The 26,597-nt window shown below is 35.2% G+C and overlaps 1 protein-coding gene across 2 annotated transcripts in view; it reads left to right on the top strand.

Moving 5' to 3' along the window:
* Window positions 1-26,597, top strand: part of LOC140742610 (homeobox protein Nkx-2.4) — a 44,326-nt gene continuing 17,729 nt past the window's right edge. The window contains exons 1-3 of one of the 2 annotated variants that reach the window (XM_073073540.1): window positions 1-315; window positions 10,521-10,720; window positions 23,664-23,812. In XM_073073540.1, coding sequence (XP_072929641.1) covers window positions 89-315; window positions 10,521-10,720; window positions 23,664-23,812 — 576 coding nt within the window. In that variant the 5' untranslated portion in view covers window positions 1-88. Of the gene's footprint in view, window positions 316-387; window positions 727-10,520; window positions 10,721-23,663; window positions 23,813-26,597 lie in introns of those variants that run through there. The other variant, XM_073073541.1, reaches the window with a different exon arrangement.

The following is a 26,597-nucleotide window of genomic DNA, read 5'->3' as shown; positions in this document are numbered from 1 at the left end:
CCGGGCGCCGGGGGCTCCGGGCGCCACTCTCGCCCCGAGAGCCACTAGAGGCTGAGCCGTCGAGTGGCGTCGAGTGTCGACCGGTCGGATGTCCGCGGAGGGCGGCGGCTACTCGCCGTGTCCGGCGGAGGCGCTGCCGGAGCTGAGCGCTGCCGAGCTGGCGATGAGCCTGTCGCCCAAGTCGGCCCTGCTGCAGCAGAACCTCTCCCAGCTGCAGCTTCAGCACTCCACGCCCTTCTCCGTCACCGACATCCTGTCGCCCATCGAGGAATACCGCAAGTTGGAGCTGGCGAACAACCCGCCTTCGCCGTACAGGTGCGTGGATCGATCGGGAGGGGGGACCCTCCGCCCGCTGATTTTTCGAGTGGGCCGAAGGTCTCGAGAGTGCTCGAGCGGCGCTCGTAGTCGAAGGATATAGTTCGGTGACGTTTGTTTGTGCAGGTATGTTGTGATCGGCGGTCAAGTGATGATGCGATGTGAATGTGAGGTCAACGATGTGCTTAGGGTACCCGCTGAGTACCTCCGGATGGACTCGGACTTACAATAAATATTACGTCGCGTTACGTTTTGCCCTTTGCAAATTTTTACCATAAAGTATACTTAAACCGAAGTTCAAATGATTAACCCCAAAGACGAAATAGTTGAATTAAAATGGACTCACAGTGATCCCCTGCGGGGTGTATTGCTCCGCGACACCGAAATGCCACTCGAAGAATATGTGCATATGTACGTATGAATTCTCAGACTGATACCATTCACTAATTAACTATTCACGCAACTTAGACTTAAATAATTTCCAGTTTTATAATTAAACCACAAACAATATGATTTGAAAATCGAGAACAATGATATTAATCAAAAGCACCATGTGGATTTGTCCGTGCTAAGAAGGCCAATTAACTTAAACGTACCTAATTAATTATTTTTACTGGTATTTTGCCACAATATTTAATAGGTCTCTTAGTTGAATAAATCTAATAGTGGTGTTTACAAATAGGCCTAAGTGATGATAGTGGATTCAAACACTCGTATTATGGACAGTTACCCTATAAGTAGTCTTTGCAATTACTGGTAAGTAATTTTCTTTTATTTTGTTAAATTTAAGGATTTCTTCAAACTTTATTTTCTATCACACTAATTTTTTTAACAGAATAATTTTCATTGATGTTTTAAATTTATTAATATGTATCACTCAAGTATTAGCATTTCGGTAACTCTTTAAAAATTAACAAAAATAATTGATTTATAAAATATCTACATGAAAAAGATAGGATAGTTTCAGGTTTAGTCAAAATGATTTTTGAAAAATATCAACACAAATTTATAGAAAAGTATAATATTTGATTGAATTTTTAGACGCCTTTTAATTTTATTTAATCACAATATAACATATTACAATTTTTATATGTTGAATAGATAACGTAAAAAGTAGATATTCTAACTTCACCTTTATAATAAGATGTATGTTTATACTACTTCTTCTAAATTATTATGGAGTAAGAAATGCTTAAACTATCAAGTATGATGATGATAACAAATAAAAATTACATAAAGTGAAGTGAAAAAAACATGGAAGTAGTATTTGAAAATACCTAATTTTAAAATTAAATCCATCGTATTTTAGGTTGAGCAACGCTGCTAGGTATAAAGCGGTATAAGAAGGACTAGTTTGTCACTTCAACCTAATAAAATGTAGATACATAAATAAACATGTTGCCTTGTTTGTATTATAAAAATGCAAATAAATATTAATATTTAAAAAGATATATTAAATATTATATACCTTTTAGGCAGGATTAAAAGTCACGGCACCCTTTAAATCGTACGCGCTTATAATAAATAATCATGAGCCCATGAGAATTTAGGCCAAAAACGAAAATATAACAATGTTTATAAAAACGGCCAAGTGCGAGTCAAACTTACTCACGTAGGGTACCACCAAGATATACTTATTTAAAGTTCTTTTTAGGATTCGTTATCACAGCTACACAACTAATAAAGTAATAAACAACAGTTATAAAAATACACGCAATGTGAAAATTTAAAATGGCTACAACTAAAAACATTAGACGACTGCGATTCAATAGACATGATAATCTCCCATTATATTTAACTTTTTGTTAATTTTACTAAGTATTTGTTGTTTTACGTCAGTGACAGACAGACAGATGGGAGTATTGATAGATAATAAGTCTACTATACTACTGGTATAGGTACAAAATACATCTATGGGTACAAAGAAAATATCTGTTGATTTATGTCTCTGTTTAGAATAAAGTAAATTAAGTGGCAGTTCAGCTCCGTTTTCTAGGCCTGTTTGTGAGTTTCACAATATCTAAACATAAAGTTGTTTTGACAATTTATTCACGTCTGCCGGTACAAAGTAATCTCGGAAATGGCTGACCTATTTCAACGCAGAAGCACTTTGTAGCGATACTTTTAAATTATTTTTGTCCCGTTACTATTTCGCGACTATTGCAAACTTCAAAATCAATTATTATTTTTATATTTCGTTAAGTTACATAATGAAATAGTGAGGTAGATATCTTTAGATAAATAAAGTTAATAGCAGACTCATGCATAGTATTTCGTAAAAAGACATAATAATTGGCCAAGTGCGAGTTGAACTCGTACACGCAGGGTTCCCTACCACCAAATGTTCATATATTTTTATATGTATTTGTTATCATAATAGCCATTGAAGTAAATGCATCGTGAGAATTTGAACTGCCTACCCATTACCGTTCAATAGATAAAGCGAAAAACGCTAAAAAATGGAGGTTTCTTGTATGGTGACCCCCATTTATATTCAAGCTTTTCTATTTTTAGTATTTGTTGTTATAGCAACCACCGTTGTATATACATACACTGTAAGAACTTTAAGTGTCTATCTTTAACCGTTCAAGATATAGAGTCCTGCGACTGCACAGCGGAGGCTTAGTAATACGGTTCAGCTTTTGCCTTTTGGATACGGAACCCTAAAAATAAAATTAGATATAAGTGCTATTTTTATATATTATGTTCTGCGTACTACAGAAGCCAGTTAATGGTTATTGGCACATCTACGTAAACAAACAAATCCTGATAATATTTACATGCCGTGTTTGTTTGGAATGACGCAAACAGTGTTGGTCGCATCTGAATATATCTATCTATATTATTGCTATCATATTTTCCACGGTGACACCGTATTTATATAGTGTCGTAATTTATTTTTAGAATAGAACAGAATTACGTTGAAATAGTAATCGTGAATATTAAAAGTTACCTTATGTGAAGAAGTGTGAAGTCGGTAAACTATGATTAGTATAAATGTAGTGGGCTATGATCATTATAAGAAGAGAGAAGAAGATAAATAGGACAAATACAGGTTGAAAATTGCGAAGAATAATAATCAATATTTTTGCTCAAAATAACTATATTGATATCTATATCTATACTATATTATAAAGAGGAAAACTTTATTTGTTTGTTTGTTTGTTTGTTTGTTCGTTTGTTTGTTTGATTGTAATGAATAGGCTCAAAAACTACTGGACCGTTTTTAAAAATTCTTTCACCATTCATAAGCTACATTATCCATGAGTAACATAGGCTATATTTTATATGAAATATACTTGATAAATAGATTTTTGAGGCCGTACAAAGTTTGCCGGGTCAGCTAGTCTATAGATAAATTAGAGGTAGAGTTGCATCTCCATATAAGATTTTGTACATTTTTCAGTTAAAGTTTATGAACCTTCTTACGATGTATCTGATCGTGTAAAAACGCGTGTTAATAAAATTAATAAGACGTTAGATAAAATTAATAATATGTTAGAGATAAAATAGAGAAAAAGATTAAATATATTTGAACATGTTAGCAAATGCTTTTAAAACTGAGCTGGGGTAAATATCTAGCTTGTTTAACAAATTAGAAAATTAGTTTATTTAAAACGTAAAAAATGTGTAGATTATGTTCAATACAGTTTGTCAAAACTACAAGCAGTGGTCTTTATGGTCATTAGCAGATGAGTTTACAAGAATCTATGTAAGAAGTTATATTAATTAACATTTTTATAGGTACTTCTGATATATACATTTCGACTTTATCTACATGAGTACTTAAGCATTTGTTTAATATTTAATTGAACTTATACTTTTTTTGAGAAAACTGATCAAATTGTATTTTTAGCTTGGGACGAAGTTTCGCGCGCCGATGTAACACATAAGTTTTGAATGGCACATATTTTGTAACTTACTATCCAATTAAGTTAACATTTAATTTAACCTTACATACTTATATAGTGTCAACATAAAGCATATCTGTATAATTGAATCGAAAGTAATGTAGAGTGAAATATAATCAATTTAAATTTGAACTACTTAAGCTGTAGTTTTTTAGTCTGAGGCTGTACCTAAGTTCATACTGGCAATGCACCTGGTATAGTACATAGAGATAGAATTAGGTATGCAGCCACTTAATATTAGGCTTGCGTTGTGCATTGTTGCGTTGTAAATGTCATAGTTACTTTTATGGGCTATGTAGTACCTACTTATATATATTTCCTGTTTGGTCTTGTAACACCCAAACACTCTCGTAACGGAATGAACGTAGAAAGTTTCTATATAGACATAATTTTTATGACCATTACATATGTTTTAAATATTCTTAGAATGTTTGGCTCTTCAAAAACTAACACATGCTCACGAAGTAGGAAAATGACGGTTTAAAAATACAAATAACATAGTTACGAGCACTCCACTACATGTATGTATAAAACACGTTTACATGTGTGTCGCTATAGAATTTATTATTATTTACTGATGAATTTTACATAACACTAAGCGAACGGCGGAGTGTTTGCTTATCACAAGTGGTGCCGGAGTCACACCTATGAATTTTGCCTTCTATTTAAACAAATTCAATTTACATGAGGACAAACAAATTTTGTGTGAAGACAAAAACACATACATAACTGGTCACGAAATCTTTGCATTTCTTCGCGCGCTGATGGGGATTTTTATTTATTTTGATAGTTTTTTCTGTATAGATGTAGGATATCTGACGGATGTAGAATTGTAAATAGGTTAGGATTTATTCTACTTTAATCTAAAAATAAGTTAGAGATTATTGTATCGAAACAAATGATAATAGGTATACCTAAAAATAAAAAAAAAAATGTTTTGAACTTATGTAGATTAATAAAGTAGATGTTACCTAATGTAACATATTCAAATAAATTTCTTTTTAAGCTCCGAACTAAGTATAACTTGTAAGAATAAGTACCTAGTGTACGTCTTAAAAATGTTATATTCGTAGATATACCTGCTATATATAGATACATAGGTACGTAATATATTTACCGCACATTATTATTGGAAATTAATTAAACATATGTAAATATAATATTGCTAATTTTATTCAAATTTCAATTGCTCAGACTAAATATATTAGAATTAATTGCCACGTGTCATAAAAAATGTATTGGAATAAATCACTTAAAATATTTGCATATACTCACCTTCTATTAATATAATTGCATAGGTACATTGATTTAATATAAATTTAACTTGACATTAAATAGTAAAATCGCCGCTGCATCGAAATGTAGAGTTTGGACCGTTACGTTGCTAATTCTCATATTTCTCATATTAAATATTGATCTTTGCACACAGACAGAACAAGAGGATGGTAAAAAGAATTCTCGTTTCATAGATTTGCTGACACAGCCAGACATATTATTTAGCCGGCTTCCGTTTTCAAGTTCCATTTGGTGGTCGCATAGGCCTATTATTAGTTAAATTTAGAAAATCAATATAACCAATACGATATGAATGTAGAGGCTTATGTGGGGTTATTATTTGTGATTTTACTTTCGTCGTACATAGCCGACGACCGATAGTATGACGAACATTGGAATAATATTGTACCGGGTCGGTAGGTAATTATTTTATTTTGTCAAACTGGGTTTACCAAATTAATATTTGGATCGTATTGTTTTTAAAGTTAGTTTTATATATCTGAATAAAGTAAGATGGTTATTTTCTAATTCGGGAAGATTTCAATCTTTATACGTAGGTAATTTGTACCTGTTTGTCTTTTTTTTTTAGTTTTTTTAGATACTATTTTGTATCTACAGTATCTACTTCCACTACGGCTAATCTTGTTGCCTAATGGTACTACAATCCAGTATTGAGCTCAAATTATGCTCACGTACCTTCTGTGTGGTTTCTATTAGCCTTAGCCAATGCTGCAGAGGCTCAGGATATGCTGAGGTTTCTTGATATATTGTCCTGTATCTATTCGCTTGTAATTTGAATTTATATAAATACATACAATATTACAGTAGTGTAAATTTATAGACACTGCAGTCAATTTAATGCAATGTCAAACCCATTGAAACCATCATTCCTTTTAATACACATATGAATATAAGGCAACTAGGTACTAGGTTTTGAAACAAGGAGGTACTTCATCATTTTAAAGATTTCTATTTCTATTATGTATTTTCTAACTTATAGTAGCTTATGATTTGAACGACAGACCTATTGGTTACAAAACAAATACAGGTCTGTAATTTGAACACAACGATCTCGCGTGGCGATGCAGAGTTCCGGGTTCCATCTGTAGCTATGTAGACTTGTACATAATGAATTAGATTTCTATTGTGGATGTGGATGTTTGTGTCTACTTCTTTGTATGTGTTTGTGCATACAGGATACAGGAAATTTAAGTGTACGTTTATGAATGTGATTCTTGCTATTGGTAGAGACTATTCTGTCTTTAGGTGCCCTAAGGGCCCGTGCCCATTAAGCTACATTCGCTTACACAAGCGTAATTTTCAGAATTTCATGAAAGCTGAAATGTAACATCGCTTTGACCTTTATACCGATCTATACCCACCTCGTATAGATAGACATAACATTGTTGAAGACTCGCTCTTGACACGTCCGCCGACTCAGCGACGCGAGGTGTTGAGCCGGCATTATTTTTTGATTTTCATTAGTTAGGAATATTTACTAAACATCAATGAAACTATAGATTCAGACTTTGAAGGTGGTAGAACCCTTTGTGGTTCGACTCCGGCGGCACCACCGCCACACCTATTTCTACCTAATAACAGCAGTGTTAGGCGCTGCTCTGTTCCGGTTTGAAGGGTGTGGTAAGGGAGATAGACTTTTCCGAGGCGTTCCAGCTTAGTCCTCAGGGGTAGCGGCGCATCTGTGGCCGACCTCAGGTAGGAATATCTAATCCTATCTGGGGTTGATTACAGATGTCCATGGGCGGCAGTAGCCACTTACCATCAGGTGGACTGCATGCTCGTCTGCTACTCACATATTATAAAAAAAAAAAAAAAAAAGATGATTAAAGTCAACAAAATTGAAGGTTACTTTATGATGTTATTATCAATAAGGTAGTTATAAGTTAGTTATAGGTAGTTATAGCCTTTATTTTTTTATCCAGGTCTGTGTAGCCAATCCCGTATGCTTTCATTAGATTTTAATATGGCTATTTCAGAAAAATATAGATACGTGGTATATATGTATATACCGTTAATTATTCCGGTATTTTTAAATTTTTTGAAAAAGATTTAAAGAAAAGAAAAACAAAAATAATGCCCTCAGTGTTTTCATCTCTGCGTTTATGACGTGATGATGTGCATATAATTCCCATGAGTGAGCGGAACTTACACTATTATTATCCATGTGTAAAAATTAATGCTTATATTCGTGATATATTCGCTTGTACATGTACCTAATGTTCGTTTTCATGTGCGCCAAAAACCGACACAACTCGGTTTACTTATCGCAAATTCGGTCAAAAGTTTGCACAGTCATTTGCAAATGGCCATGTTATAGTGCTCTACATTTTTGAATTTGCGTATTTGTGCAAATGTGAACAGCTTTATAGTTCAATGATGATGAATGAACTCAATGAGAACGGTTCATAACTTTTGAAAACCTGTAGCCAGGATGTCCAATGACCTAAGTAGGTTTATGTGGTCTCTTTTCATCAAAATAATATAATACCGATATAATCTCGTTTATACAGTTACCTACGTAACTGTGCCTTAAACATTTTTTTGTATTTATTTTCTTTTAAGATAGCAAAATGCATTGCATGCATTCCACTTGATCTATGAAATCTGTAACCACCACCTTTTACCTACCTACCTAACCATCAAAGTTCAGGAAAGTTTTATTTCCTCTATAAAACAGTAGAATATTCCGTCATACACAGTTGAACAAACTTAAACCCTTATTAATTTTTCGCTTATCCATTGTAGGTATAACACCAACTGAAATTGTCATATTTTGCTTAAAAAGTTTAAATTTCCTGCAAAAAAAGTAAAAGTATGATTAAAATATAATAATAATAATAATATGCCTCTTATCCAGAGCTGCTTTCTTCCTTCTTTTGTATTATGGTTGTCTCTTTAGTTATAAAATATCTCTGAGCTCAGTGTACCTCTTGGCAAAGGCCTCCTCTAACAATTTCCATTGTAATCTGTCTCTAGCAACCCTTCTCCATTTTGGGCCTGCCGTAGTTCATCTTCCCATATCTTGCTTTGTCTTTGATTAAAATAATATTGTGTTAAGAAATGGTACTAACTCCCCAGATTCAGATAGAACAAGGGCTGATCACAGATACGTTGCCACACCTGAGGATTAAGATGGACTTCTCATGCTCATATATGTAAGTCAGCGTTATGACTTTGCGTTAATTCGTATTGGTATTTTAAAATTCCTGTACTTACTTAAAAAAAAACCTATTACGTCGCGGTTTATGACTTCGATTACACTTTTACAAGCTTTTCCTTCTAATCAATAATGACATAGTTTGTACATATATTTCACCATTTAGTTACAACAAGATTAGGTATACTCAGAGTAAAAAAAGAGAAGAACTTACTTACTTACTTACTTATCTCGTAAAATGCTTTAAAAGGTCTTATTTTAAGTGTAATTTAAATCAACCTAATTCCTAAGTTCATTAAAATGGAACGCATTTACGAGAATTAAAAAAATACATTTTTCCCCTTAATAAATAAAATTGCTCTTTTTCTCAACAAGATGAATTATGTTGTCATTACAAAAGAAAATTTGTATAACTAGGTTTATAGGTAAATCATTTTACGTTGGAGTAACAGCTTTTGTGAACTAGGTACTTTAACGGAGCTCATCTTTAATGAAATTACTTGCTCGGCAATTAAACAAACAAAACAGTCGCGAATGAAAAGAAAACAGCCTCGGATCAAATGAAATTATCCCCAATTAAAACGTACTAACCTAAAACAGTTGGCGCTAAATTTTCCCGCCCTGTCAAAACTCAATTTGTCAAGTCAAACATCGTAATGGTTGCTAGGGGTGTTTTGCCACAGAACACATATCTGCCAGAAATGTTTTTTGGTTTTTTGTACCTACTTACCGGTTATTTGTATCCGGTTGCGGTTTTGTATGTTATTTTTTTGCAAATAAAATTTAAAATCAATAAATATGGGCACATCTACGACACTTAATACATGGTCAAGTCATTTCTAAAATTAGCTTGGACAAAGTAAGAAATAATGATGGTATCTAACAACCATAAGACATATAACTACTTTATTGTTCTTCGTACATCTAGCGTAGTAATAAACAATCTTCACACTGACGCTTCTATACTTACTTATATTATACTTACCTCACTTAGGTATCACGTCTGTTTGAAGGTATATTCTATGACTACCATCCACTCTTTTTCACCAGCGTTATCTATTCGGCAACACGTAAGGTTGCAAATCGTATCTGAACCGTTTCGCTGGCTTGAATGGAGATGGGCCGTTAGGGCAGCGGCAGATTAAATTGTGTAAATAGGGATTAGTTAGATAAGCCCGCCATTGTTCACGTGACGAGTTGGCGCCACGAGACGATGCGTGTGGCAGATTTGGGTCACACCCATTCAGGAAGTGTCTACAGATTAATGATTTAAGCTGCGGACTTATTTGAATGAGTACCTACCGTGTTGATAGAGCTGAAAAATCAAACGGTGGATTTTTAACAATTAGGTACAGGGTATTGATAACTAAATGCCAAATACTTGTACCGTTTTCAAACTATAGTAGGTACATCAAATTAACTTAAATTCTAGCTAAGTATTTAGATTTAACTAGAGATTTATTTTAAAACCATATTGTTGTGCTTACCCTCTAACCCACTTACGTTCTGTTCTTTCCTACAGCTAAGCATATTTAGTGTACTTTCTGAGTGATAAGAGTTTAAATAACGTCCAAGACTATTATTATACTTTCACGCGAGAAAATTCTCTTACGTTACGTTATTTATTTTTAAGTACCTACCGTATTAACAAATTTCTAATACATATTACTTCGAAAAATCAAACGCTGAATTTATTTGATTAGCTTACTTATTAAAAAATAACAAGTATTGCAACTATCTAATATGTACATATAACTGCGAAAAATCAAACGCTGAATTTATTTGATCGCCTTTAGTGTACATATAAGGAATATTACAACTAACTGTTCTTTCTCCCGCAGGTCCAACTCATCGGGCAGCAGCATAAACTCGCCGCTGGGCCCGGCGGCGTCGTGCGGCATGGCGGCCAATCCCTACGCCGTGCCGTTGTACGGCGGCGCGCCCGTGCAGGGCTACGGCTGCGCGCCCGCCGACTTGCCGCACTACGGCGACATGCGCGGCGCCAGCTGGTACCCCGCCTCGAACGACCCCAGGTTTGCCAGTGAGTCGGCGGATTTGTTCATCTTTATCAATTAATTTGATGTAGAACCGGAGTTGAACAACTTTCGGTTGTAACACCGTCACACCTTTTTCTGCCCAATAACAGCAGTGTTTAGTGCTGCTATGATTTAGTTTAAGGGGTGTAGTAAGGGTTAAAGGTCCACTTATATAGGTACTTATATTGCGAGGCATATCAGCTTAATCCTTAGGGTTAGCGGCGAATCATAGCATAGGTATCCAATCTGAGTTGATTGCAAATGCCCATGGGCGACAGTAGCCACTTACCATCAAGTAGCCTGCAAGCTCGTCTGCTATTTCTATATCATATATAACGGAGTAACAGAGTAAAAGGCGTGACGTCAGCACCGCTGACGTCATAATTATTGTTATGATGTTAATGAATGACTCGATGAAACCTTCGAAAGCAAACCACACCAGAATTGTTGAGCTTCGTTTATTCTTCGGGCAGCATAACGACGTCCTAAGGAGGTCCGCACTGTTCCACAGCTCGAGCAGTAATGTCCCGATGTCGCCAGTACGGCCCTTTTTATAGGACCGGCGCACGTGCACTTGTTTTCCTATTGAAGATGCAGGTAGTTTTACCTCAGGTGTTTAATCATTTCATTTTATAATAGGAGAACTGCCGTATTTGCTCCGACATATATAAAACAAAAATTGTTAGCGTGGCTGTGGCACCAAAGTCTGTCTTATAATAGCAGATAACTGTATGAAAAGACTCTTTTGGTGTAAAAAATATAATTAGGCATATTTTAGACGCTTCAACACCTTCCTCACAACCTCAGGTTTGCGTGTCGGCAGATTTTTTGGTCTTTGCAATTAAGTTTAATATGGTAAAGTTCTTCGCACATCAGTACCATCAGGGACTCTACAATACCATTTTTTTCGTATAAAGTTAATATTATCTGGTTTTAAGGGCGTAAATATCCTAATATATTAGGATATTTACGATATTAACAAGCTAAAGCTTTCGCCTATTCTGATAGGTACAATATTACCGGTATTTATGTATTTTACTTGTCTTATAGCAAAAGGAATTGGAATGTGAACTTTGATATATGATGTAAATTATTTAATTAATACCATAGATTAGTAAAGATTACTCGCTTCAAACAAGAAAATGTAACCTTTTGACAATTGTCACTGTCAATTGTTTTCGTGTTTGAAAAATATTAAAAATGTAGTTTTTAGATCATTTACGAATGAAACGATATTTCTTCGCACTTTTTTTGCGATTTCGTGTCTTAACTGCGCATGTCGGCATTATTCCGCGTAAATTATACCACGACAGCCATTAAACGGCTGACAGAATTTTCAGCCGTTTAAGTCATTTAAAGGCTTCCTTCAATTACAAGGCGGTCAGATATCAATACTTATCTATGATTAATAAATACAACTAATTTAATTTGAAGTATAACTGAATTATGCTTATGAAGTAGCTTAACAACCTACATAGATATATAAATAATGGATCACTTAAATTAAGTCGAATTATAAAGTCATATTTTAATTCTTAGTAGGAAATTAAATCAGCGAGAACACGGTAATTTGGACTAAAATTGACGTAACAGCTGTTTTTATAACGTCGGACAAATCTGAATTTATAATAGTCTATAAATTATGTATATAATTTACCTTAACTTCGTTCGTGCAAAATCTCTACATCCACCCAGGGTTGACTGGTAGAGATTGCCATCAGTTATTAAGTTTAACCTTTTGTTCATTTCTCTTTAAAGGTGATGCAATAAATAAATAAAACAATTGAAAAACTGTAGGTACCTAATAAGTAAAAATATAACTATTAAATTGTTTTCATAACGCCAATATAATCTACCACCACTTCCGAAGATGTGTTAGGAAATAGAAGCGGCGAAAGACACTCTATAACACATATAGATTATAGGTATTCGCATAACAATTCATACATAATGATAACTTACGGAATTTACGAGTAATGAGTCTATTACATACATCTACATGGTCAATGGTCATGTAGAGCTGGAGCTACATCAGACTACATAAGTATCGGTCAAATAATCACTGTTTTGATATAATAATAGGTTTGTTCACATCGTGTTTTTATAACTTCTGTAAACTTTTTTTCCGAAATAACACATTCTTTATACCAGTATTATAGTTGATACGTAAAATAAGTAACTTGAGGTTAAAAACAAACAAAAAATCGATCTCAAATTGCCGCGGTAGTTAATCCCATTGTCAACACCATTAGCTGCCATGAAAACACAAAGTAAAACTTGCGTGCCCGGTCTCCGTTCCAGAATCTTTGTAACCTTAGACTAGGGACACCCAGATATGTGCATTTAGTCCATTACCTACTGCAACTTATATTTTCATTTAGGTAGTTACAAAACTAAACGATTACTTACATTTTGTTCTATCATTGTGTGTGTAGGTAGAACAAAGGGTAGGGTTATAGGTACTAGGTTGTTCTGGGTAGTAGATAGGTATTAAATAGATACTTGGGAGTAGGTAACAATACCAAGTTTGAATTCTAAAGAAAAAGTTTTCAGTAAATTCTCATTTCCTAAATTTACAATTTCTCCCCAAAGAACAAATTATAGAGATTTATAAAAATATAAAAATAAAAAAAATGGATTGTGGATTTTAGAAATTAAGCACATTGACATGGTACCAAAACAAAAATTTAATTAATTATTATTTATTTACATACATTTTATTAATAGAACTAACAACTATTAATAGACATTCCTGTCTTGACCGTCAGTCAATAGTTTTTTTAGTTAACACCGGCGCTCTATACTAGAGGGTAGACAATACCGCGGTACCTCATCCTACTACGAGAATACAATATTGATATCGACCTCCCTGAAGTGGAAGTAAGGGCATAAAAACTCGAATGCGTGACAACGCGTCTGCTCAATTACTTATTGCTGTAACCCGACACGGCACGGCCCGGCACGGCGGCACGGGAGTCGGAAGCGATATCGGTTGGCACAGGTGCACGCTGGGAGCTACCCTCTTGTTTAATGTGGTGTGATTTACTTATTATTGACTACTTTAACTGTTTTAATTTTGAATTTAGAATATTTCGATTAGTCTTTATTACTTAAAAATGACAATATGTAAAAACCCTCTAAAAATGTATATAGGTACGATGTTGTTATTCGTAAAGTTTTTTTTTAACTTTCATAGGAATATATTATCGCTAAACAATAATAAAAAAACAACTTTTGCATAAGGTAAAAGTTACGTATATAATTTTAACTTAATTAACTTCATTCGTCTAGAAGGATCACTAAGAAAAAAGCAAAGAGAAATAATATTTAAATACTGAAAATGAAGATAAAATGTAATTCATGATACCCAACTTCTTTTTGCGACTGGTTTATTGACGGTCAGTGCAAATCAATTATTGCCAGTCGCAAACTAATTTCAAAAGTGCACTCGATTCAAGATGGCGCTGACCCGTCAACTAGTGGCACTCGAACCGGTAGACAAAAGACAATAACCGAAAAGTAATCTGTATTCTATACGAACCCAGTAGTCTGAGAGAAAGTGCAAACATACTGATTGGGCAAACAAAAATAAATTGTCTTACTCGTCCTCTTAAGAGCATAGACATAGAATTGAAAACAAAGATGGCGGTCGAAAATTAGGCGGGAAACGAAGCGTACCTAGCTGACGCGTGACGTAAATCCGGTAATAATTGCTCCTAAGCTTAGCAGGTGCATTCAGTATTGTACTATTATAACAACAATAGAAGCAACTTAGTTAAATCTTTTTATTCAGGATCTTTAATCTGAGTACAAATGGTGCAATCAATTAGGCATCAGGGAGGTATAGATAAAATTAGAAATTAGAGAAATAGATGAATTTACTTTTTCATAAATAATGTAGAGCCAATTAAATAAGTACAGTTAACATATTTTATCGATATAGTTTTCATAAATAGTATATATGCACTGAAAAGTCATAGCAATGAAAACAAATCAATATTGATCAGCTGACTGTGCTGTGGTGTTTGTATAGCGCGGCACATTTAATGAGCGTCTTGGCCGCTCGAGTGTGTTAGTACAATTAATTGCTTGCTCCGAGATATTATAAACTGTTTTCTGAATCCTCTTCACGTGTTCAGCTTCGTTATAATGGTGATGAATGATATTTGACATCGTGAAGTTGTACAATAGTTTGCTTAGTTTATAGGGGACATATACCTACTAAGTAAAGTGAAAGATCAATGAAATAATTACATAAATGTGGCATTTAAATAAAATAAAGTATTTATGGCGTATACTTACTTGTATTTAAAAGCTCTCACACATATAAAAAAAATCAATGATTTATAAAGTAGAGTTTTTTACTCGTAAGTAGTATTTTGGAAACTATAGAATAGTAATGCCGCAAAATGTTAGCAAAAGATTCAATTAAATTTAATTAACAATGTAAGATAAATAATTGGCTTAACAATAAGGACAGAAAACCCAGATTAAAACGGTAAACCTTGTGAGCGGCCTGAGAGTACAAAAAAAACATGCTCCTAATGCCGTCCACCGTATTATAACGACAAAAATGTATTTTTTTCTTCAAACGGACATAAATCGCTACTCTGAGGTATGCCCGGCTTCCATACCTGTACGTCAACTCCCTAGTTGTGTAGGCAGAGACAAAATAAGCAATTCCGACCGATCGGTCCCGTGTTTGTCCACCACTAGAGTCTTGGCTGAGTAAACATAAGGCCTCACGTCCGCAAATAGCATGCGGTCGATGCAGTCGAAGGCTCAACCGAGTAAAATTATTCTTGCTCCGTGGTAATGCGATGCAAGAGAAATAAAGATAAATACAACGCTCTCCACTCGAGTAGATACTTCGTGAAGTGATTCTTGTATCGAATGTCAACGACACCTTCGAATTTGAATTAGAAATAAAAAAGCTTGGCAAGCTTCGCTTGCGCTGAACTAGGATTAAAAGTAGCTACTCGTTCTGTTTATACCCTAGCTTCAATATTTATGCAACGTTTTAAAACGCACACATCAGTAATAATTTAACGTGTCAAAGCTTTGAAAGTTAAAACTAGTTTTATATTAATTATATATAATTTAATTCGAGGATGAGCGGTCAAAGTGTCATGTATTTTTATTGAAAAATGCAACAGTTTTTCATTAAATTACACGCCTGTTAAAAGCTCGATACCTGCAACGTCGAGTGTTGCCATACATCAAACGGCGTCAGAGACACTCGCACACGGTCAGCTTGCTGAAATTAAAACTGCCGCGGGGAAAAAATAAGTGTGTGACACACTTAGTTTCCATGTAGGCGCGCCTAATGCGCGGCGAGTGGACGCGTCAGCGGCAGACGGCCGCAGTTTATCTTTCTTTAGTGTAGCAACATTGAAGGAAATAGCCCGCCGTGAAAATGTTTGCCGTTCCATTTCCCGACCGCGTTAAGTTCGTGCATGGAAATTTTTTGTCTTTCAAAATTGGTTTACTTTTTATGCCTTATTTTCCAATTTGATGTCTATCGGTGGTGGAATATTGCTTATAGTAGGTACTGTTAGGTATCTTTTTTAATTTTCAAGTTACAATAATTTTGTTCCATTTATTCCTTTTTCGTTACGCAAGTAACAATAGTAGGTACTCGTATGTATTATGAATGCAATCAAATAGGTACATTTGATATCGGTAAAGTTATGTTTAAAAAGTAAAGTAAAATAAAGTAACATTTAAAAATATTAACTTTTACGTTGTTTCAAAATGTGCAGTGATAACAAGACACATTTGGGCTCGTTTTCCGATCAAGCGCGCCAGATATGATACGCACAATGTGCTCTGCGAGGGGAGTGATCGTAACACAATACTGCTATTATTGCCAGTGTTTATTCACGCACAATTTGCGCGCGGACGTTTATTTAGCGCTGGCAACACTCGCAGATACTCTGTCGTGGGGGGAACAGGCGTAGCGTCGATTTTAATACGATTAGAATCGATTGTTGCTGTTGTTATGGTGATTTTGGCTAAGCTGCAGAATACAGATTCTGTTTTTTTTTTCAATTTTTATAATAGTTATGAACAAAGGATTTTTTTTATGGAAGCAACTTAAGTGTAATTTTTTCATGTTTATTTAAGACACTTACGTTTGCAAGGATATCGTTTAATATAAAACCCACTTTAAAATAATTACAACACTAAAATTGATTTCATGACATCTTTGAAAATCCGTATGGTGATAATAAGATTTGAGCACTGATGTTTCATCATCATTACATGTAAAAATCCCGTAAAAAACTTTCTATTATACCTTCAACATTTCATTTCTTACAAAACTGCGATTTGATCCACAGTTCTCACCTTATATTTGATTTATAATAAAATTTCCATGTTTGTGTACAGAATTTTTGCTACCGAGGGACCGGTACGGTGACAAGTCTTATAGGGTTGCCTCAGCAGTACCAATAAGATGGTAATAATGCTCGGTATTTTAGCTCTACATTCTTAACTTAAAAGTGAAAAATACTTATATACGTCTAACCTATTTTTGTATTCTAGTAGGTATATTATCGCAATTTTAATGTTGTACTTTTGTCATTTGTTATCTATATTGTTTTTTTTCACTACTGCTACAGTGACACAAATGAATGTTGCTTATATATTTTAAATAAAAACATTTCTTCCTTACATTACCTTACACGAAGTATCCTACATTATGTAATATTGTATTGTATATATCTTGCCTCGTTGTGGCTCAACCGTGTCAGTCTCTATCTACACTAGTAGCATCTCTTCCACGGCATCACAATTTTCAATTCCATTCCTTACTTGTCTCAGTGGTAATTGACAGCCCTGTGGTTACTATGTGATGCTTTGACTAATATTGACCCACGACTAATGTGTTCGCGAGCGCGGGACCCCGTCATCTGTCCGGAGCTCAATTTCGAGTCGAGAGCATGACGTTATTAAAATTCTTTGTAAAATACATACATATTAGATATCTTTTCATATTGGTGGTAGAGACATTCAAAGTTCTCACAATAGACACAAGCTATATTTTATCCTATAACCGCATTAGTAAGCTCTGCTTTGTGTCCTATAACCGCAGTAGTAAGTTTGCTCTGTTTTGTGGCTCTATTATTTTGACTCCCCTAACATCTTCGAAACATCAGGTAGATCATTAGTTGTTTGATATCTACATATTTAACTTGCTACTTCTCATTGAGCAGGTATGTAATTTTGGCCACAGCTAGCAGTGTCCAAAATGCAACCGTTGGTAGAGCCTTTTTTGAGAGCATTAAAAATATGTATGTTAAACACAAAACTATGTAAAAATCCAATGATCGGAAATAAACAACTATGATTATGATATTTACAATTAATTATATAGGTACCTACAATTATTTACCAAAATTAATTTTAAATTTGAATACCAATAAGTACTAAATACTCATTTCTAGGCTTGGAAATTATAAAATATCCTTGATAACTAACAGTTTCAGGATAAAAATGGGTACAAATATTTGTGGGGCAAACGAGTCAAGCAACCTTGTATAATAACTAGTAAGAAGTAACTATTTATTCAGTTCTTATGTCTCTGATACAGTGCATAACTAAGTAGCACTTAGCGTCATATTGAATGTGATTTTTAAAATGTTTGTTTTGTCTACTTCTTCAATATGCCTTTGATTATCCGTGTCTTATTTGGCAGTCATTTTTATTTCGCATGTGATTATCCTTAGGGATACAGTTACAATACAGTTGTAACTAACAAAATGAAATACGAGTTTTGACTTTTCCATCCGCTACGGGATTTTTTGGAATGCTTTTCGAAATCAATTTGAAGTTGTCAATTTTACCTTTGCCGTCATTTTTATATTTTGGCATTCCATTTCCATCTATGTTAATGCTTTTTTAATACAATTTCAAGTTCTCAAGCATGTTGCCGTTACGAAGTTAAGTAGGTATTTGTATTTTGTACCTAATCACATATTTTAAAAATAATTCCATTATCATTTAGATTTCTACTGTCACTAACTCTCACTGCTGTTCAATCAGCAAGCGACATTTCCTAAAGTTTATTTTGAAGATTCAATTATTCGTTATGACTCTTTACATTCGCACCCCACTACCAAGTTTTAACATATCCGCGTCACTAATTGTAGAATCGAGCGGTCACCGGTACCCGTCAGGCGCACGCAGTCCCGGCCAATTTCACGCCAATTGGCCAGTCATCAAACGCACGAGGGATGCCCCCGACTCTAATAATCTTCAAGCCCTTTGGGGTGGCAAGTTTTTAGTGGTTCAAATAAAGTTCAAACGGACAAACCAAGCGAAGCGCGCCAAAGTTACGTTGATCGGCTGAAATTAAGCTACTTTTCAATTAGGCAGCTTGTAAGATTTAGTGTAATCTTATCAATGGTAACCTACTTATTGCTTTTGCTTAGAATTGTCGTTGATTATGGGAAACAGGTAGGCAGGGAATTAGGTAGGTGTCCTATAAAAGCATTGTTGTATCGGATACATACGTTTTCGTTCCCCCGTCTAACTGCTCTGTAGGACGAGGTTCCATTCACATGATCCACATCATTTGGATTCGTAGCAGTACTCCATTAATCAATTTGCATGCTCCTTATTTCCGTGCAAGACGTGAAAACTACCAAAAAGTGCTCGTATTAAAAACAAGCGATGTATTAGCGACGTCTCTGTTGCAAATATTCAAGTGACTCTACAATCAACACCCGTCTACCTACCAAATAGCTAAGTAAAATATTAATTTGAACTTAAATTTAACACAACAGTATTTTTTTACCGTACAGTATTTTATAACGTTTTTAATATAAAGGTTGTCATTTAATAGCAGGTCTAATATCAAAAGAAACAATGTTTAACTTCTTTAACAACTATACCTTCTTAAAAAATATGCAGGTCTCTGGACCCAAAAGAAGTCTTAGTTAATACCAATTTTAGTTCACAATAAGCATTTTCTTTACATACATTTGACGGGTTTTGGACCCAAGCTAGTATAAACACGTATAATAAGCAGACACCCTGGCTCGGACACGACGCGACCCCATTTCGATTACCGAACTATTTGTTGTCAAAACACGGTCCACCCGACGCCGGTCCATCTGCATCAGTTATAGGCGCCATTGTCAATGTTAAGATATACTACAAGAAGGTACTTGATAGGTATCGGTAGGTACCGATTTCTGATGATTTGGTATTACATATTCGTAGATTTGCTGTGCCCGTCAAATCAATGCTTACCTGTGATCTGTCGGTATTGTTAGTTAGTAGATACCTACCTGCAGTACCATTGTGTATTTTAATATTTTCAATCAATTAGTATTTTCATATTTCAAATATGATAATTGTCTTCAAAAGTATATAATATTGATTTAGTAAAAAAAATCTTGGTAAATTTTGGAAGATTACTTTAACCTAAGCAACATTTAAAGTAATGTAAAGTAAGTAACATTCATGGTTAAATAATTTATCTCGCAAGTAAATACGGCCTTGTTTTAACCTAAACATTTTAATATAAAGATAAAACTTAATTAAATAATTACTTCCTTTCCGAGCAAACTATAAAAAAAATCTAAACATCTCATTAATGAAATCTCTACAATTCGATAGGTATCTAAAAATGTTTACTACCCACTCAATTGTATTCGTACAATGAATGAAATGTTTGTAAACATCAATTCACGTATCATTAACCGTTCAAATCTATCGACGCCCTCGTAAAGGATTTCGACCCAAATAGCGCAACGTTTCAAATCTTTTTCAAATTAAACTGCCATCTACGAGATCGAACACGATAACAAAATGTCCGGTGGCTCATTGACATTTGAATGGCGGTTCCAACGGGCATAGAGTAGCTCGAAACTTTTTTCGATCGGAGCAACGATATCACACAATACAGCCGAAACACAGCCACGGAGGTCGGACAATGGCAACGTAAGACAGAATGGGGAGTTATATTTTATTGAAAGACCCTTTTCGACATTGGAGTGTTGTGTAAATAGAATGAGCGGTGAATTCGTCGAGGTATAATGTGTGGAATATTGCTGCTGTGCGGGTCTGCTCGAACTGAACGCAACTGCCGACGCTACAATAAAATGATACGATCCTAAGAGCAAATACGGTGTGCACTTTTGTGCTTATGTGTGTTACAAGGCCATAATTGATGCGTCTCTCTTCAAAATCAGGTTTTTCATTTAAAACTGTGAACTCGTTTCGAATGATTAAAACTTGAACTCTCGAGCATATGATTAGCCTTTGATGCCTTTGTTGGCGATTGTTAGTACGTGTTATTAACACGTTAACATGTACTTTAAATATAAGGCCATAAAGCGACACCGTTGAGGATCTCTTACCAGATTGCTTAAAGCCCGAGTTCCGATGTAAGATTACTTTATCCCTAAATAGGTATATAGGTATATTTTGATTGCAACTTGGCATAACATGAAATTATACTCGTATATATCGTATATTGTCCCTGTAGTTCCGGGACTAGAATAGGGCTACGGTATCCCCTGCCTGTCGTAGGAGGCGACTAAAAGGGGGCTTCCGGGGTTGCGGACGGCAAGAGTGGGAGCTCGAACTGTCCAGCAAGCGACCCCGGGAAGGACGGCGGTATGTGTGGTCGCATACCGTCGTAAACACTACGTGGTGTGGGAGGAGCGAAAACTGCTCCCCCAGGGTAGAGCCCGTTGGGCATCGCGCTTGGAGGGCTCCGGTTGTGTTCCGTTGGAAATCCCGGAGTTCTTCAACAAGCGTTGAGGACGGCCACCGGGGGGGTTTTAGTGCGGTAAAAATCCCACATAACCCGGCGTCGCTCCCACGTCGTCGGGTACCTTTTGAAGGTTTCCCCCTCGAGAAGAAGAAAAAATATATATATATACAGGGTGTCCCGTAAGTACCACGACAAACTTGGGGAGAACATAGGTGAGGGTCTGACCTCTCTGGGAAAAAAAAATACCTTAATAAAAGTGTCACCGTTTTTGCACTATCAATTGTTTTAGATTTTTTGAGAAATTCAGCCCTCTTCATCTTCTTTCGTTAACTGCGTGTACAAATTTGGTGATGCAGTGTTTATTTTTTCTGTTAAATACTATCAGATAGTTGGTCTATCATATTGAAATGTAAATTGTTTAAAAAATGTAAAGGAACTATGAAAAAAATAGGGATATTTTTAGATTTTAATTTTTTTACTATTTTTCTCTCAACTTTGACTCGTCGCGGTGAAAAAAAATGTACTGGACTATAAGTGTACATTGCGCAAAAAAATATGTCCAGTTAATAGAGATTTCAAAAAGGTACCACACTTACCCTTTAAAGTTGAAGGAAAAAAAGTTAAGACCGTTTTTGCATGAAAGGGACTGAAACCAACTAAAACGTAATGATCGAGTTTTTATTTAAATTACGGTTTCTACCGACTCACAACGTGTCAGGCAGTACTAAATCACATTATTACCTAGTTACACACTTAAAAATGTCATTCTTCATTTGTAAAAAAACAATTTAGTAACTAACTAGCAAACAAAGTAATACAATTTATTAAGTCAATTTTTACCTACTTTGAAGTGTCGTTTCGAAGTGAAACTTCGTACATGTATGTAATTTGAATGACAATACTATAATATGACATCTTGGAGCAGATCTGATGATGGAGCCAGCAGGTGCATGGTTCATTTCTTAGTAAATCCCTCGAGTTTGGGCTAAATTGGTAAGAGATTTACCATCCATATCCTATATATATATATCGTATATAGATATTAAAGTAATATAATAGGTATTACTGATAAGTCTACATTACTATTGTCCATACTTAAAACTTTTTAATATAATGAATCTAAAAGTTCTCGTACCAAAGAAGTAAGAATGTAAGATACTTATGTAATCACTTACTCTACATCTAAACTCGCACCAGCTGTTGACGATTTTCCGACATTAAGTGTTATTGGATAATGTAAGTGGCACTTTTAACTTTTGAATTAGCGCAGGAATTACTAGGTCTAGGTAAGTAGGTACCTACAATTAGACGTAGGAATGAATATCTCTCGCCAGCAACCCTACCATCGCATGATGTAAACAACAAACAAACGACGATTTTAATTTCGAGAAGTAGGTACCTAAAATAAAAATCCCAGGCACTGCGGCGCGGGAACGGTCTAGTGTCATTAGGGAAAATGGCGGGCTCGCACTTAAATGTTGCCAGCGCGAGGAGTTTAATTTCACCACGCTAGTATTAATTTTTTTCATTCCCCAATGATAATAGGACGCTGGCGCGGTTTGTTACAATGTAATTAAAATATTAAATGTAGTTGGAATTCGCAAAATTCTGGTTGCATCTCTTTAATACTGCGGTAACTGCATAGTTGCGGAATTACAGACGGCGACAATTACAAAACTGCGGTTAAAAACTACGATTTTTGCGGTAAAATAAAAATTGAGGTAACGTTTAAGTGAAATAGGTAGGTACAGTAATTGTGTGCGACCAAATGATTTTAAAGTAGGGATGTAAATCTACGACCGCATAAATGAATATTGATTCCAATTATTACAGTAATTTACCAGAAGTATTCAAATGATATAGGTACACATGTAATTATATCTAGCCTATAAGCCTATGCGGAGACTTACAATTTTATACTATGACTGGATGACAATAATTAATTACAAAGAACTAGGTACTATGATTTATTATTCTTAAATTTGTTCCACAAGAAACTCTTATCTAAGTCTGACGAACTAGAAGAAGCAGTGTAAGGTTTAAAAGTAATAAGTGGATATAACAATTTAGGTATCTAAATACTAGTGACTATATCCCTAAACAAAAACTATATTTTTGTCGTTTGTTACAACTATCCTCACGTCAGAAAGTCCGCTAATCGAACCCAGGAACTTAAACTCCGCCAAACAGCTAAACTGCACCACTAAGCGGCTGTTCAGTTTCCAGGCTGATGACGTCGACGTCAGGCGGCATGGGCCACGTGAACAACATGGGCGGGCTGGCCGCGTGCGCGGGGCCCGACGCCAAGCCCATGCAGTTCCCGCTGGCGCAGCGCCGCAAGAGGCGAGTGCTGTTCACCCAAGCTCAGGTGAGTTCACAACTGAATTTACACACCACCTTTTATTATAGCATTAGAATATGGTTTGTTTACGCCTGTTATTAACGGACCTATCCAAATTTGCCTCCCAAAGATCGAAATGTGACATTGTCTTGTATGAAGAATTTGTCAAATTAATGCAATTGGTATGCAAAGCATTGGATATATTGATTATTAATAACAGCGTTAGTACATAGAATAAAGTATCCTTTGTAACGCCCTTACAAATTTACATCGGGCTCTGGTGGTCGTTTGGGAACTATTTATCATTGTAATGTACGGATGTTCGATTGAAAACTGATTCTAAGAGTACAGCACCATCGTCCCTATAGTGGCAGTAGGTACTGTTGTCTTGTTTGAATATTGTGGTAAACGAGAGTTGAGGGTTTCGAATTAAATCCTCAAGGAAAGTGATGCTAAAACATCCGTTTCCGACCTCAAGTTGTTATGTCCCATGATATGCATAGGTTTAGTATAGCGACAAAATTCTGAGTCTATGCGATAGAACGTAAATAGAAATTACATATATGCGATAGAAATTACATAATTTATTGTTAAGATTGTATTGCAGTGAGCGTATCTACCAATAGGTACTAATCAACTATAAAAAAGGCCTGTTAAAAACGGTAAAAGACGGGTTGCTATCCCGGACAATAAGTGGAACGTCCTGAAAAGTATTTGCCTTACAACAAACCGTCTAAAACCGTTTAAAACCGTCGAACAATGTTATAATTATATTTTTACTCTTATTTTTATTTCTTTATTACGTATCTTGCAATAACATTACCTACGTTCGCTCACCATCTGCTACTCCATCTAACTCCAACTACCGATCCGTACCACGATCTCAGCTACAAATTTATTCTGATCACGTAACTAAACTTTTGTTCATTTCTACCGAGTGCTCGCAGTTTATTTGCGCACCCCACGCGGGGGTTGTTTGTCGATTACAACTGGGGGATCACCTGGTAAACGTTGCTCATTGTATGATCTGTTCATGTTATTATTATTTTGTCTAAATGATAGTGAAATGATTAGTTCATAATATGCAACAGCGTTGATGGAAAGAAATATAATATTGAAATGTTTCAATTTAACGAAACCTCAACATTTCAAATTTTGAATTTACTCTTTATTTATCCAGTCAGTCCGAAATACTGAACATTAATAAAAAGATCTATTTATTGCCTGTATAATGCGCTATACTAGTAGATGTACGCCAGCTAATAATACTCAAAAACAAATGGGCAAGATGTTGGATAGATAATAATTATTAATTAGGGACGGTAACATATATCATGATAGAGACTAGAGTTAGAATCTAGGCTTTCTTCCTAGAATTGTAGCGAGTATGTAGGTGTATAGATATTGTAGAGACAGGCACTACAGTGCATCGGGCATCGCTCGGTTACTGACGACATTAAATGTAAATTAGATAAATATCGGAAAACATATATGACGTTAGGCTATCTGCCTGTAATCCTTTCCTAATATCACTGCCGGTGGGCTTGGGTCTGTCCCACAACTAGGGGAAGATAAAAGTAAAAAAAACTTTTTAATGTTATACGAAAAATCGTGGTAAATAAAACAAGTATCCCTAAATTCGTAGGTAAATATCCATTTTTATATGTAAACTATTCATCCCTATAAATTTACTCAATATATAAGATTTTATATCATAAGCTGGCACGTGGGTGGTGTGTGAGCATCGAGCTTGAAGTTCATGATCAAGTCGAGAGCGCTGGAGAGTCTCCGGAGCGCTCTCTACAACAGCATTTTACTTCTCCATGGATCTTAGTAACAAATATTTTTTATAACATTAATTTCTCTGTAAAAGGCGTTTTTTATAAGTGAATATTGTACTAAAATTTATATTGTGTTATTATTTTATTATTGTGCCTATCTTTTACTAATCTGCGTTCAATTAGCGTTGGGTATTCTCTAACCTTCCTGTAGTTGTGAGGAGAGACTTATGCCTAGCAGGGCACACGAAGGGTTACAGGCCAATTATCGCAGCTTTTTTAGTAGGCAAACAAAACTTCTACAATCCATTTAATTTTTAATTCACGAGTACTTATATTTTAAGGACAAAATAGGAAAAATGGAGAATAAAGTGTTCATAAAATTTGTATTCTGCTCTATTTGCGGAATCTTAAAATAAAATTTAGTTACATTTCAAATGTTTCATCTGTGTATCAATGTATTTTGGACTCAGCGTTATGAATGTGATGTTTACGCAATAGTGAGAGACTTCGAGGGTTGATACAGGTTATTTTAAAACTGAAGATACCTCTCTGCATAACACTTATAACCTTGCACGGGGATACAGCCAGATGGAGCTAAGTATAACATGAACCCGCGTGTCGCGGTAGTAAAACCTAGGGCATTATCGGGTCGTAACAGTGAGGTTTATGGCGCAGGGGAGGTTGGGGCTCTGTCCTCAAACGTTTTATTGGGGCTACTTGCTATGTTACTTTGTGGCAGCCTATATAATATGTAAGTAGTCGCTTGTTCGACGGGTTGCATATTTTCTATGTATAATCAACTGGCTCTATTCATGGCATTGACGGCGCAAAAGTGATTATATAAAAATTATAAGGAACGTCGAAAAAATTTGATTTTGTTTGTCACTTATTATTAATCCTCCTATATGTAACTAATGTAAATACTGAAACTTCCATACCCTGTGTTCCTCATTCCTCCTGAAGAATGAGGAATAGGCCAAATTGTCTTTTTATTTGTGTATTTTTATACTTTGCGACATTTGCAATACGTA

Source organism: Epargyreus clarus, unplaced genomic scaffold, assembly GCF_041222505.1.
Source record: "Epargyreus clarus isolate Ecla_fem2 unplaced genomic scaffold, WU_Ecla_fem_2.2 ptg000006l, whole genome shotgun sequence".
NCBI lineage: Eukaryota > Metazoa > Arthropoda > Insecta > Lepidoptera > Hesperiidae > Epargyreus > Epargyreus clarus.
This window is presented reverse-complemented; position numbering and strand designations above follow the sequence as displayed.